We start from the raw sequence: 13,759 nt of genomic DNA, 5'->3' as shown, positions 1-13,759 counted from the left end.
TCTTTGCACTCCGCGTTTGTGGCGTCAGTGGCCCAGATTCAGCATCTCCCCCCTATTACCATTCGCGAGCTTTCCCAGTAGTGTCCAGGTCACCAAGTGCTGCTCCTGGCCCTGAGAGGGTAATATCAAAAATGTTCAGGATCCTCTTTGAGGAGTACCCTATCTCCTTATTGCAGCTTGTTAATTTTTCAATCAAACATGCATGGATTCCTCCTGAGTCGAAAATTGCAAAAGTGATCACTTTACATAAAATCAAGGGTAGTGGCTATTCTCTGGATAATAGTAGACCCATTTCATTGACATAAACTTAAGTTCATTGAAAGGGGCATACTCCTACGTGCTTCGGAGTTTGCGGACCGCAATAATATCCTTAGTCCCTGTCTAATTGGTTTCCGTCAAAGACGTTCTATATGGAATGCTCACACCGATCTTGAGAGTCGTTTTCTTCTTGCTTGGCACCAAGGATTGCATGCAGCGTTGGTGACATTATATGTAGCCCAAGCTTATGACTGCGTAGAACACTACATATTGTTGCCAAGATTACATACTCGGCAGTTCCTGAATTACTTAATTGCGAGGATATCTGCGTTCCTTGAAAACAGACAGTTTTTTGTATACTAAGTGGTGTCGATTCTGAAAGAGATAAACAATCCAGAGGTGTTCCACAAGGGCCAGTCCTATCGCCTGTGCTCTTTAATATTCTAATGAGCTCTATTCCCAGTCATCAACACATTCGCACGTACGTCTATGCGGACAACATTGCATTTTTCACTGCTGCAACTGACATTCAATCTCTCTATGTGCTCCTGCAATCGTACCTGAATTTGCTTGAATGTTGGTTGTGTGACTAACGTCTCACCTTAAATGTAAACAAGTGCGCTGTACTTGTTTTTCAAATGAAAGATTATTTTCATCTGTCTCTCATTTACCAGCAACAAATAATCCTCAAGTTACGTCATTAGAATATCTTGGTGTCATTTATGATAGCCTCACATGGCGCTCTCACGTTGATCATGTTGCAGCGAAAGGGGCTCGTGCAGTGGGCATGTTGCGCAGATTAAATAATCCCTGGTCTGGAATGCGGAGAGATGCACTCTTGCTGGTTTCTGTTTTGTGTGTCCGACAAATTTTAGGATTTGGATCCGTGCTGTTTTCTGGTACGGCTGCTTTCAAACTCCGCCCGCTCGTTCTTTTGGAGCTGGAAGCGCTTCGGTTGTGCCTTCGCCTCCCGAGATTTGTGGCCAACAACGTGCTTTATCTTCAGGCTCGTATTGATCCTTTATTATCTAGATTCAGTTCCTAACTGTTCAGACACACCTAATGATATATATAAATGAATAAGCTTTACATCGCATCTTGTCTGTTTTTTGGTGCCAGCGGACTTCCTTATTTGGAGTCGACTGGCCTGGATTTCATACACCGCATGTGGTTATGGTACAAAATTTGCTTGATCCTATAAATTTTATTTTGTATAACAGCCTTCCGACAAAAAAACAGTTGGTACTCTGTATAATTGTCTATGATGACATTTTCCCGTAAAACGCTAAGCATTTACCACCCCGCATTTTAAATGGTTTATTAGGGGACCATTTACAAAGCATACCTATTAGCTTAACTATAACTACTGACGCCTCACAATGTGATGAAAATGCAGAGATGGGAATGTATTGCCCGCTTCTAGATTGGTATTTTTCTGTGGGGATTGCCGACTACAACCCAATTTTTCAAGCGAAGTTTATGGCGGTGGCGCTTGCTCTTCGAAAATTAGAGCCAGCTTTCTCTTAAGTGGCTGTCATTACAAACTCTCTTTCTTTGTGTTCTTCCATTGCTTGGGATGTGGATTCGCCAATTCCTCTCTCCGCATGTGAGCCTTGTTCACATGATATGGGTGCCATGTCATATCGGTGTGACAGCCAATGAAGTTGCGGACTACCTGGCAAAGGCGTCCCTGAATGACCCCGTGCTACCTATCGTTCCAGCTACAGCGTACATCACAGCAACGAAGTTTCGAATACAGAATTTGTTAAGAATGAAAACTGCATCTGTTTTAAGATCTGATGGTTACCTGCACCTGAAGTATTCGTTGAGCAGGCAATCATGTCATTCACGGAAGCTAGAGTTATCTTTATCAAGGCTCGGCTGCCGGATCCCGCCCTTTAATTTTAATTGCACAGGTCTGGGTTGGCGCTTAACCCCTTCTGCGTATTCTGTGGTGAGCACGAAACCACAGACCATTTTTTCTTGTTTTCTCGCCGGTACACCTTGATGAGCAGACGGTATTTAGAGAAACCACTACAATAGCTTGGCCTTTGTTTGAGCAGCCCAGACATATTGCGGTTTGGAGCGAACATACTTGGGTACAGCCACAAGTCTGTTTTTACGGCCGTCCAAAATTTTTTAATGGAATCAAATCTGCTACCTTGGTAATTTTATTTTCTTTCAATATTATTTTTATTTTTGCTATTCCCATTATCATTTAACTGTTTTGCTATAAAAATTAGCCTCGACCTCCTGCGTGCGTTATGGATTTCCCGTTTTATCTCGCTATTCCTTTTTGTTTACTTCTTCCTTCCCCAGCTTTCATTTTACTTTCGTCCAGGAAATATTTATCGGAAAAACTCTCTGTGCCCCCCCCAATTCTTGAACAATACCGCTATGTTGGGATGTGCCATTGTATGAGGACAACAGCAGCAACAACAACAACGACCTTGGCCAGGGCCGGACGCTGCCGCCACCGCTCCACTGCTGACTCCTCTTCGGCAGCCCTCAATAAATGTGTACGCGGTCGCATTCCTGGGCGACCTCCTCTTTGCATTGACCTCGGACAGCCCGAACGCCCTCCCAACCGATGCGCCCCAGCTGCACCTTCGAGTTCCTGCCTCGCCATGGACCTAGCGAAAGATGAGTGGCGCCCGATTTCTCCCCAGGACCCGTCCCGCGTACAGCTGTGTCCTTTCCGCCCGCACAGCCCTATTGCATGGTTCGCGCAAGTGGAGGCCCAGCTATACGCCAACGGCGTGTCGTCCCAGCTTTGGCGGTTCCTCCTCGTCGAGTGGAAGCTGCCAGGCAACGTCTTGGGCAAGCTTGAGCTGGACCTCCGGAAGAGCAATTTGGGCAGCACATGGACCACCACCGGGGGCCACTGCCATAGCAGAGCAGTGACGCATCGATTAACCGCTGCGTCACTGCGCCAGGAGCGGTCTGAGAAATTCAAGAAATCTATGAGTGTAAAACAGCGCATGACATACTCCATATATGGGAATTAACCCAATACGCTATCGCGCCGTACCCCTTGCGCGGAGCTGAAGTATCCCTTCAAATTATCTGCCTAAAGATGTCCGCGCAACAAAAATACTTCGGCGAAAATGCCGTAAATTTTAAGATTCTTTCCGGATTGGACCAGCTACTAATCCTATAGCGGGTTTGTGTTATTTGGTCGCCATGGAGACACGATGTTTGAAAGAGGCAAATGGCGCCATTTTTTCAAAGAGCTTGGCGCTGCACGCTTGCAAAAGATGTCACAGAGTACTGAATCTCACGTCATCGCCAGATTTTGTGAGTTAATACTGCTTTCGGCGAATTGTTAAAAAGGCAGCTCAGCCTTCGCAAACTTCGCACGTCACTCCATCTTATCATAAAATGGATATCATGTTCACGAACGTTGGCAGCTACTTACCAAAAAAGGAAGCTGGGGAAGCACTTCTCGATAATAATTCCTCGGATATTGCGGTCTTTACCAAGTCATGGCTTACCGCAGATATTCAGGACCGCGAACTTCTCGAGGCTAGTGAAGCGTTTAGTGTCTACAGACTTGACAGAGCTGGCCGAAGAATAGGTGGTGTCCTGATTCTCGTTAAATCAACGGTAGTCTCACACTTCGTGCCTGATAGTTATAGCCTTGAACTAGTATGTATTAACGTGTCCCTCACGTTTAGCAACACCTTGCTTATCGCCTGCTACCGTCCGCCAGATTTAGATTGTTCTTTTGTTGATGAACTGCATTCCGTCCTTTTACACCGCCAATCCCGCTTTCCACGAGCGAGCTTGGTCCTATGCGGAGACTTTAATTATCCGGATATCGACTGGGAACAGCTGTCAGCATATTCTCGTCAGTCGAAAAAATTTATTGACTTAATTGTTACGTTTAATCTGTTTCAGTCGGTTAGAACTCCAACCCGTGCCACCAACATCCTTGATCTAGCGTTTGTCTCAAAGCCCGAGTTATGCCAGTCTCTCTCGTGTACTAGTGGCCTTAGTGATCACAATCTGTTATTTTTTTAATTTGGCTATTTCCATTCCCACCCGTAAGCCATCTTTAAAATATATTCGCGGCTATAACAAAGCCAACTATGCGCAAATTAACCTTGAACTCAAAGCGTTTCTTTATCAGTTTAGTAAAACTGCTTTCATCCGAACAGTTAATAGTAATTGGTTACTTTACAAGCAAAAAATACTTTCACTCATGGAAACGTATGTCCCGCTTATCTGCATTAGCAGAGATGCTGATAAGCACTGGTTTTCTAATCGCCATCAATGGTTGTTAAGGAAAAAAAGAGCGACTTTTCCGAGCTGCCAAAAATTTTGCATCTGTTTCCAAATGGGACAAGTATTTTGAATGCCTCCGAGCTTATACAAATTTTTTAAAGGGACACTGAGGAGAAATTGAAGTTGGCTTGTATCGATAGAATAGCAGCTCCTGATCACAAAAACGACACTCTTACTGAAAACAAAGCTCTTGTAATGTAGAAAATAGCAAGAACCAAAATACAGGTGTCGCCGCCACAGGCCAATCTCGCAAGTACAAGCGGGATGACTTCCTAGAACAAGAGGCGCCACCTTGGAGGAATTTTCCTTACTTCATGGAAGCCACGAATCTCTGAGGCTGGCAAAGGAAGGTTGCGCACCGCACCGCTAGCCGCAGAAATCACGGAGTCTGCGTTTACGTCACGTATCACGTCACTCCATTCTGAGACGTCATAAGAGTTGCCGTGGCGTCATAAGAGTTCCCTAAGTTTGAATCAGAGCGGCGGGAAAAACTTTTTCATCTTCGAATCCAAATTTCTTTGAAATAAATGCATCTTTCGCGCCCGGACAAGCGGCAACAAAGCCATGAAATGCCGAACTATCAGATTTTGCTAAAAAAAATGATAGAGTTCTCCTCAGTGTCCCTTTAAGGCACTCCAAAAAGAAATTTTTTCACAAAGACTTGCATAACATCATTCGGAATAACCGTAAGAAGTTCTGGAAAATACTGTTGCCAAACCGTAACTCGCCTCAAAATATCATCTTGCACGACCAAGATGGCTCGCACGTCCCGCAGATGTCATGAACACCTACTTTTCTTCAGTTACTCGAGAATCAGTCCTCAATGTACCCAGCTATCCCAGCCGTAATTTCAGCCAGATGCCTCCAATTTCAATTTCAGTCGAAGGCATAGCTAAACTTATTGATAACTTGAAGCCGTCAAGCGCTCCCGGCCGGACGACATAACTACCAAGATTCTTAAAGGTACAAGAGATATTTAATGCCAGATATTACAAATAATTTTTAGTCAATCAATTTCAAGTTCTGCAATTCCAAATGACTGGGCATTAAGTAAGGTTGTCCAGATTTTCAAGGCTGGTGACCGTTCTGATCCATCGAACTATCAACAAATTTCATTAACATGTTTTGCTTGTAAAATGCTGGAACTCATCATATACTCACAAGTCTGCTCTCACCTGGAAAGGAATTTCTTCTTTTTTACTAATCAACATGGTTTCCGCTCTGGATTTTCGTGCGATACCCAGCTTTTCGAGTTTACAGCCGACCTTCACCTGAACTTAGATTCATCATTTAGAACTGATATCATCTACCTGGATTTTTCTAAAGCCTTTGACCGTGTTCCACATCAACGTCTTATGGCTAAACTCTCATCTCTCTCCCTAGATCCCTTAATACTGTCATGAATTTCTTCTTTCTCTCAGACCGCACCCAGTTTCCTGTTATCGGCAATCACCGCTCCAAAGCCCCCAAAGTTATTTCAGGTGTACCCCAAGGCTCTGTCCTTGGAACACTCTTTTTTGTGTTTATCAACCACCTTCTTGCAAATATCTCTTCCACAATTCGCCTTTTCGCGGACGATTGCGTTCTTTATCGCCGCATAACTGCCACCTCTGACCAGAGGCTCCTCCAGAAAGATCTCGATATAATAGAAACATCCAAATGCAAGAGCATGCAAATATCCCGAAAGCAGTCAACCTTTTACTATTCATACTCGTTAAACTCCACTGCCATTTCACGTGTTGAAACATACTGATACTTAGTTGTTGTTATCACCGACAATCTCAACTGGTCTGAACACATTACGAAATTAGTGCCAGAGACATACACAACATTTGGTTTCATTAAGAGTTCCTCCTTTTTATCCCCCAGTTCCATAAGAAAACTTGCCTACGAGGTGTACGTTAGACCGAAACTTGAATATGCCAGCGCAATATGGAGTCCTCACCAGTAATATCTATATGAATCACTTGAAAGCATCCAGAATCGGGCGGCTCGCTTCATCTGTTCCGAATATGATAAACGGGTTAGCGTTAGTGCCATTAAATCATCCATTAACCTTGAATCATTAGCGCATCGAAGGAAGATTTCAGGACTGTGGCTATTCCAAAATCTCTATTATAATCGCCCTGACCTGAGAACCTTCCTTTTAGTGCCACCTGTACGAACATCACGTCGTCTTTTCAATTTTATGAGCGTGCAACGCATAACTGGTTCGACAAACGCATTTAATAAGTCTTTCTTACCCTTGGCCATTGAAGAATGGAACTCGATTCCTGAACCAAGAGTCCATGAACGTGACAACTCTAAATTCAGGCAGCTAATATCAGCTCACTTCGCCAAATAACCTTTTTATCAGCAAACATTTACAGGTTTACTCAGATACCAAACGCGAATTTTGCTTTGTAGCTGTTCCCTACGCCCATGTATATGCCATATTTTATGCTTTGTCTTGTATGTTTTTTTTTCAGTTTTTGTAATAATTGTGCATGTAAACCTTTGTATTGATTTGTAAAGATATGCGAAAATCAATCGCATGGGTGTTCTTTTCGTCTTTTTTTCGTTTTCCCTTTCAATAACCATGGTTTCATAAGAACGTATAACGTTACTTGCCTCTCTGGTTTTTACTTTGCTTTATAACTATAAGACCATGTGATTACTGTACTTGTTACCCCCCCCCCCCCCCTTATGTAATGCCCAACCCAGGGCCCTTAAGGGATCATAAATGATGATGATGACGTCTTGCTTTCAAAGAACTGAACAACTCGGCGGCAGCGACAGCACAAGCGTGCGCGGTGATCGTCGAACAGAATGACCTTTCTCCTGCGGGATCAGTTTCAGATTGATAAAGAACGTTCGAGGTAAGGTGCGACAAGCAACCATGACAGTTTCGACAAACGTAGAAGCAATTGTGTGAGATCCAAGGAAGGAGTCGTCATCATCCCGCGGCGTGATTCGACAGGGGCTTGTCAAAGGCAGTCGGCTGTAGAGTGCTTGCTTATAGACTTGTAGGCGACGATGACGTCCATCTCTTAGTGCCGTAAGCTCCAGCGAGCGAGACGGCGCACTGCGTCTCCAGGATAGCAAGCAAGCATAACGCGTGATGGCCGCTAACTACCTCGATTGGCCTTCGAACAGGTACAAGCAGAATTTCGATGCGGGCCAGATTATCGCGAGACACATTTTTCATTGCGGCCCCTACTTCTGCCTGCGAGCGGATCGCATTGGTGAGCACTTGCACTCTTAGATTCTTCTTTCAGGCGATTAGGATGTTAAACCCTAGCTGCTTGCATCAGTTTTGATCTTGGTTTCGGGTTCTTCGTCGAAATAGACGAGGACTGCTGGTGCTAGCAAACGGCGTTGAAGTAGTTTGAAAGCTTAGATAAGCGGCATTCTCTACCGGAACCGGTCGTCTGCTTTTTTAAGGGGTATCAGGGACTCAGCAATGCGCTAGAAGGCCTTAACAAACTGCTGGTAGTAGGCGGCAAGTCTAAAACACTTTCGAGCAGCTTTCTTGTCTGCAGGGGGCGGAAGTTGTGAAATAGCGGCTGTATTATTCGGGACTGTGCGCACCCTATGGTCCCTAAAATGTGTTAATTAGAACAACAGCTCCTCATACACATAGCGCCACTTTCTGAATTCGGGTTGTCCGGACGGCTACGTTGTATGGAGTACTCTCTGTAGCCTCTTTATGTGCTCGTCGAAGGTAAAGGGGAATATTACGACTACATTCTATGAAAAGCTACAGCTGCGCAGCACTGTGCAAATGACATGACCTTGATGTCAAAAAGACCGTCTTGAGCAGAGAAATGGTCTTCTCTGATCTCCATCAATCTTTCATCGACTTTGAAAGCCAGTGGCTACTCTTTAGATGCATCGACTAGAAGTATTTCTCAGTGCAGAGTCGGTCCAGCTGTCGTTGCTTCGTCGGAGGGGGTACATATATTCATTAGTTAACTTGTTCAGGCGACTGTAATTGACGCATAACAGGTGACATCGATGTGCTCTTTGTGGAGGATGACTTTCCCGCAATATTTCCTCCATTTGATTATTGATAGCGTCGCGTTCTACAATCGGTACGACTTCTGACGGATAGGAATTGCGTTTTAGTCAGTTACAATCCACTGTTTAGCGATTGGTGCCTGCCAGAGCTTTGACGGCGAAAAAAAGCAGCCTCCATAATGGTGCAGGAGGTACTTCAACTCACTCTTCCTGTGCCTGGCCAGCACTGGGTTAATATCTAAGCTCGGCTTGGTGTTTGGCTACTGTAGTCGCTGATGACGAGCCTGACAGGGCGAATGCATTGACTACCTCGTCGATTCCAGTCACTAACGAAATAGTTGTAGATTAGTTTACGTGTCAATTTTCCTTGCAAAGGTTCATAATCAGCGCCTCATCTCTTTCAGTCTATTAACGGGCGATGCCTATAGCAATGCTGATTCTGCAATCTAAGAGCAGCTGCCTGTTCTGCTCGATGACGCCTTCGATGTTGTTGGCAATGAGGGATCATGTGGAGACAATGACGCTGAGAGCCCGAGGGTAGTCACTTGTTTTTTAAGAACGCTCGGAGCAACATAATTCCCAGTGGGCCGCCGCGGTGGCTCAGTGATTATTGCACTCGGCTGCTTGCGTGAAATACGCGGGCTTGAACTTGGGCGCGGCGGTTGCATTTCGACGGAGGCGAAAAACTAGAAATCCATGTACTGTTCGATGTCACTGCATATTAAGAAACTTCAGGTGGTCGAAACTTCCGGAGCCCTCCACTACGATGTCCGTCTGAGCCTTAGGCGGTTTGGGACGTTAAACACCAGTTCGCCAAACCAAAACCATCCCCAGTGTTTTAATAATAATTTAATAATTGGTTTTTTGGGGAAAGGAAATGGCGCAGTATCTGTCTCATATATCGTTGGACACCTGAACCGCGCCGTTAGGGAAGGGATAAGGGAGGGAGTGAAAGAAGAAAGGAAGAAGGAGGTGCCGTAGTGGAGGGCTCCGGAGTAATTTCGACCACCTGGGGATCTTTAACTTGCACTGACATCGCACAGCACACGGGCGCATTAGCGTGTTTCCTCCATAAAAACGCAGCCGCCGCGGTCGGGTTCGAACCCGGGAACTCCGGATCAGTAGTCGAGCGCCCTAACCACTGATCCGGAGTTCCCGGGTTCGAACCCGACCGCGGCGGCTGCGTTTTTATGGAGGAAACACGCTAAGGCGCCCGTGTGCTGTGCGATGTCAGTGCACGTTAAAGATCCCCAGGTGGTCGAAATTATTCCGGAGCCCTCCACTACGGCACCTCCTTCTTCCTTTCTTCTTTCACTCCCTCCCTTATCCCTTCCCTAACGGCGCGGTTCAGGTGTCCAACGATATATGAGACAGATACTGCGCCATTTCCTTTCCCCAAAAAACCAATTATTAAATTATTATTAAAACACTGGGGATGGTTTTGGTTTGGCGTACTGGTGTTTAACGTCCCAAACCGCCTAAGGCTCAGACGGACATCGTAGTGGAGGGCTCCGGAAGTTTCGACCTCGAAGCACTTAGAAGATAGATGATCGTTTGACGTTCATAGAGGAAATCCATGGCCAAGATTACGTCGCGGGAACACTGCTACTGGACTAAGAGGGTCGCAGGATAGGTATGTCCGTTCACCTTTATTTGTGGGGTGCACCGTACCGACGGCATATAATAAGGTCTCCTGCCGCGTTGTTAATATGCGTTCCGTCTCAAGTGGTCGTATTATTATTGAGCTGAGCGGTGAAGGGCCCCCTAATGCCAGAGTTGTCCACAGCTTTGTCCACGAAGGCAGTAAGCGTGCGGCAGTGTAAGGTAGGTCAAAGTCGGTGGCTCGTGTCCTTCCTATGCACGTTTGTCTTCGAGTCGAGTCACGGTTTCGTCGGCGTCTATGGCTGCGGATGGAGCCTGTCGCTCTAATGTCGCTGGAAGGCATGGTCGCCTCCAAGCTACGTCGCGTCGTCTTTGACGTCAACGTAGTGCATGCGACGTGGCCATGCGTCGTGCCTGTCAGAGAACTTCGTCATTTAGCTGCGCTGCAACGTAACCTCCAAAAGTTCCTTTTTCAGTTCCATGGCGCTTTTTCCCACTCTATTCAAACTTGCGACACCAAGACCGGAAGGCACTCTGCGATCACTGTTATAATAGGTACTGGGGTGTAACAGTGTCTCTTAATATGGCCTTTGCCAACAGAACACTGTGATATATCAAATGCAGGTCAATTTCAGTTTCTCCGGCAATCCCTATAGAACCTTGACAGTGCGGGCAAACTAGAGTTTGTTGATGTAGTTGTGCATATGTCAGCGTATAAATTTTGCGCACAGGGCTAGGCAAAGTAATATGGCGCGCCGCGTTGTGAAGTTAGAAGCTTTGTGTGCGATTGGCCTGGGGTCCTTTTATGCAACGTGGTTTGGTGGATGCCATCCTCTCTGGGGTCAAATTTCGGGCCTGGCTAGAAGGCGGCTCAATGACTAGCGCATGGCGTTCAATGCGCTCCCGTCATGAGTTGAAGCAACGGCTGTGGCAGACGGAGATGAGGAGATGAGGGAACACTGCTAATTGCTTGAATCTTTGTCATTCAAAATGCGTGAAACGGAAATCCAGAAATTATAGCACACTGCCGCTAGATTTTAGCTCTCTTATGCACTTTTTTTTGCGAACTGTTTACTCTTGTTATCTTTTTTTTTGTTATTTTTGCGGAGAATTGATTTTTTGGGAAAGGAAATAGCGCAGTATCGGTCTCACATCTCCGCAGACATTTGAACCGCGCCGTAAGGGAAGGGATAAAAGAGGGACTGAAAGAAGAGAGGAAGAAAGAGATGCCGTAGTGAAGGGCTCCAGAATAATTTCGACCACCTGGGGATCTTTATCGTGCACTGACATCGCACAGCACACGGGCACTTTTACGCATCGCCTCCATCGAAACGCGGCCGCCCTTTTCGGGTTCGAACACGGGTACTCCGGATCAGTAGCCGAGCGCCCTAACCACTGAGCCGCCGCGGTGGGTAATTAGCTTTTGCAGTTTCCGGTTGCTCTCTTGAGACCCTCTCAGCAGCCCGGCCGGGCACGTGCCTTTTTGCTTGCAATGCTGCGTTGTGCACCAATTTCTTCTCATAATTGTTTTTTTTTTTTTTGATCTTTTTGAACCTATATATATTCGTGTGCTGCTTGGAATAAAATCCACCAGTTGTCAGTCAGCGCTTGTGTTGTCGCCTTTTTTTTCGCGTCTTTCGCGCTGTTTCAAAGTATGACACTAAACATTGTTTTTATTCCTTTGTCCCCAGCCCTTCTTAGAGTTGGAACTACCTCCTCAGTTATGTAGCTGACATAATTGACTTTAATACTTAAAAGACTACATACGTAATCTCTATAAATTCTGTCAACTTCCCATGCATTTGTTCTCGCTGTCATTTTCTTTCGCCACAAAAATGTATTTCTTTGACTTGTTACTCTTTACTACTTCTTCTTTCTTTTCCTTTTTTGCCGCCTTACACAAGTTATTGTTTTTTGCTTGCTGCACCGTATGTTATCAAATGTATGTCCCCCCACTCCCCTTTGCAATACCTTCGGGCCGTGAGGGAATATAAAAAATAAAAATAAATAAATAGTGTGAAATATACGCCTATCACCGAGGACAGAGGTCCTGTTTCTCGCACACACACACACACACACACACACACACACACACACACACACACACACACACACACACACACACACACACACACACACACACACACACACACGCACACGCACACGCACACGCACACGCACGCGCACGCACACACACACACACACACACACACACACACACACACACACACACACACACACACACACACACACACACACACACACACACACACACCTTTAGGACTGTACGCACAAAAAAATAGCCACATTCGAGGCCTGTTAAGCAACAGGTCACTACCCTAAGTTATGAGAGGCGCTTTTCAAAAACTTGTTTGCTTGGGAGGTTCCTTTTACTCGTGCGAAGAGCTCTTCTCGTGAATACGCGCGCAGTTTGACCGGGCATTGCTTCGGGTTCTACATTCCCCTTATGCCTGCAACCGAAAGGAGCAGTTGAAAAGCGGTTCATTACCAAAGAGGACAGGGGCGCTTTTATTAAACCGTCAGGTGTCCGCAGGCGGCGTCGTTACGATGGCGTTTATCGAAACCGCCTAAAGGTATTTAATAATAATAATTGGTTTTGGGGGAAAGGAAATGGCGCAGTATCTGTCTCATATATCGTTGGACACCTGAACCGCGCCGTAAGGGAAGTTTAAAGGAGGGGGTGAAAGAAGAAATGAAGAGAGAGGTGCCGTAGTGGAGGGCTCCGGAATAATTTCGACCACCTGGGGATCTTTAAAGTGCGCTGACATCGCACAGCACACGGGCGCCTTAGCGTATTTTCCTCCATAAAAACGCAGCCGCCGTGGTCGGGTTCGAACCTGGAAACTCCGGATCAGTAGTCGAGCGCCCTAACCACTGAGCCACCGCGGCGGGTCCGAAAGGTATTTAACCAGCGGAAAAACTTCCCTCCTAGCTGCACCAGAGAGCGCCCTTTTTTTTTATCCTTCCTGTCTTGGCACCCTTAACAAATAAATAGGACGTCCACTCTATGAAAAACAAGAAAACTCATAAGGAAAATAAAAGGGACGTTCAAATCATCGTCATCAAAGAACGCAGACGCCGCTTTGGAATTTGGCATTGGTCGCTAACCCAAAGCCGGCGAAATAGCGTGGCCTCCTAACGTCAGCGAGAGTCGAGTAAGGAAACGGCGTCCTGCGAAGCAGGGGGCCACTCTCTTCTCCATGAATTCATCGCTGCCGCTTCACTGTGCCTCGCCTTAGATGCGCACGTATGATACACGAAGCGGTTTAACGCTACAGCGCTATAGGCCGTATTGCCCCGAAAATCCGCTGTACGCGGTGTCGGCCTCGGCATTGGGAACGAAGTATCAATAGCATGACTGCGGCATGTGTTGCCAGAGAGCTACCACCTAGGAGGCAGATGGGCCATATAGGTCACGTGATCTTGCAGCGTCATCACAACCTGTCCACGGGATAGTGAGTAAAATGCCCACCTTGGCAGGTGGGAGTTAAATTAATCATTTGTTGTTCCGGAAGAGCAATTTGGACCGCACATGGCCCACCACCGGCAGCACCTGCCATAGCAGAACAGTGACGCATCGATTAGCGGCTGC

The 13,759-nt window shown here is 46.2% G+C and overlaps 1 protein-coding gene across 1 annotated transcript in view; it reads left to right on the top strand.

The window, feature by feature from the left end:
- Positions 1–3,266, top strand: part of LOC144119869 (uncharacterized) — a 35,276-nt gene extending 32,010 nt beyond the window's left edge. Inside the window, exon 3 of the mRNA XM_077652388.1 lies at positions 2,969–3,266. Within this exon, the coding sequence (XP_077508514.1) occupies positions 2,969–3,266 (298 nt within the window). The remainder of the gene's footprint in view (positions 1–2,968) is intronic.
- Positions 3,267–13,759: the final 10,493 nt, after the last annotated feature.

Source organism: Amblyomma americanum, chromosome 2 (assembly GCF_052857255.1).
Source record: "Amblyomma americanum isolate KBUSLIRL-KWMA chromosome 2, ASM5285725v1, whole genome shotgun sequence".
In the NCBI taxonomy this organism is placed as follows: Eukaryota; Metazoa; Arthropoda; class Arachnida; order Ixodida; family Ixodidae; genus Amblyomma; species Amblyomma americanum.
This window is presented reverse-complemented; position numbering and strand designations above follow the sequence as displayed.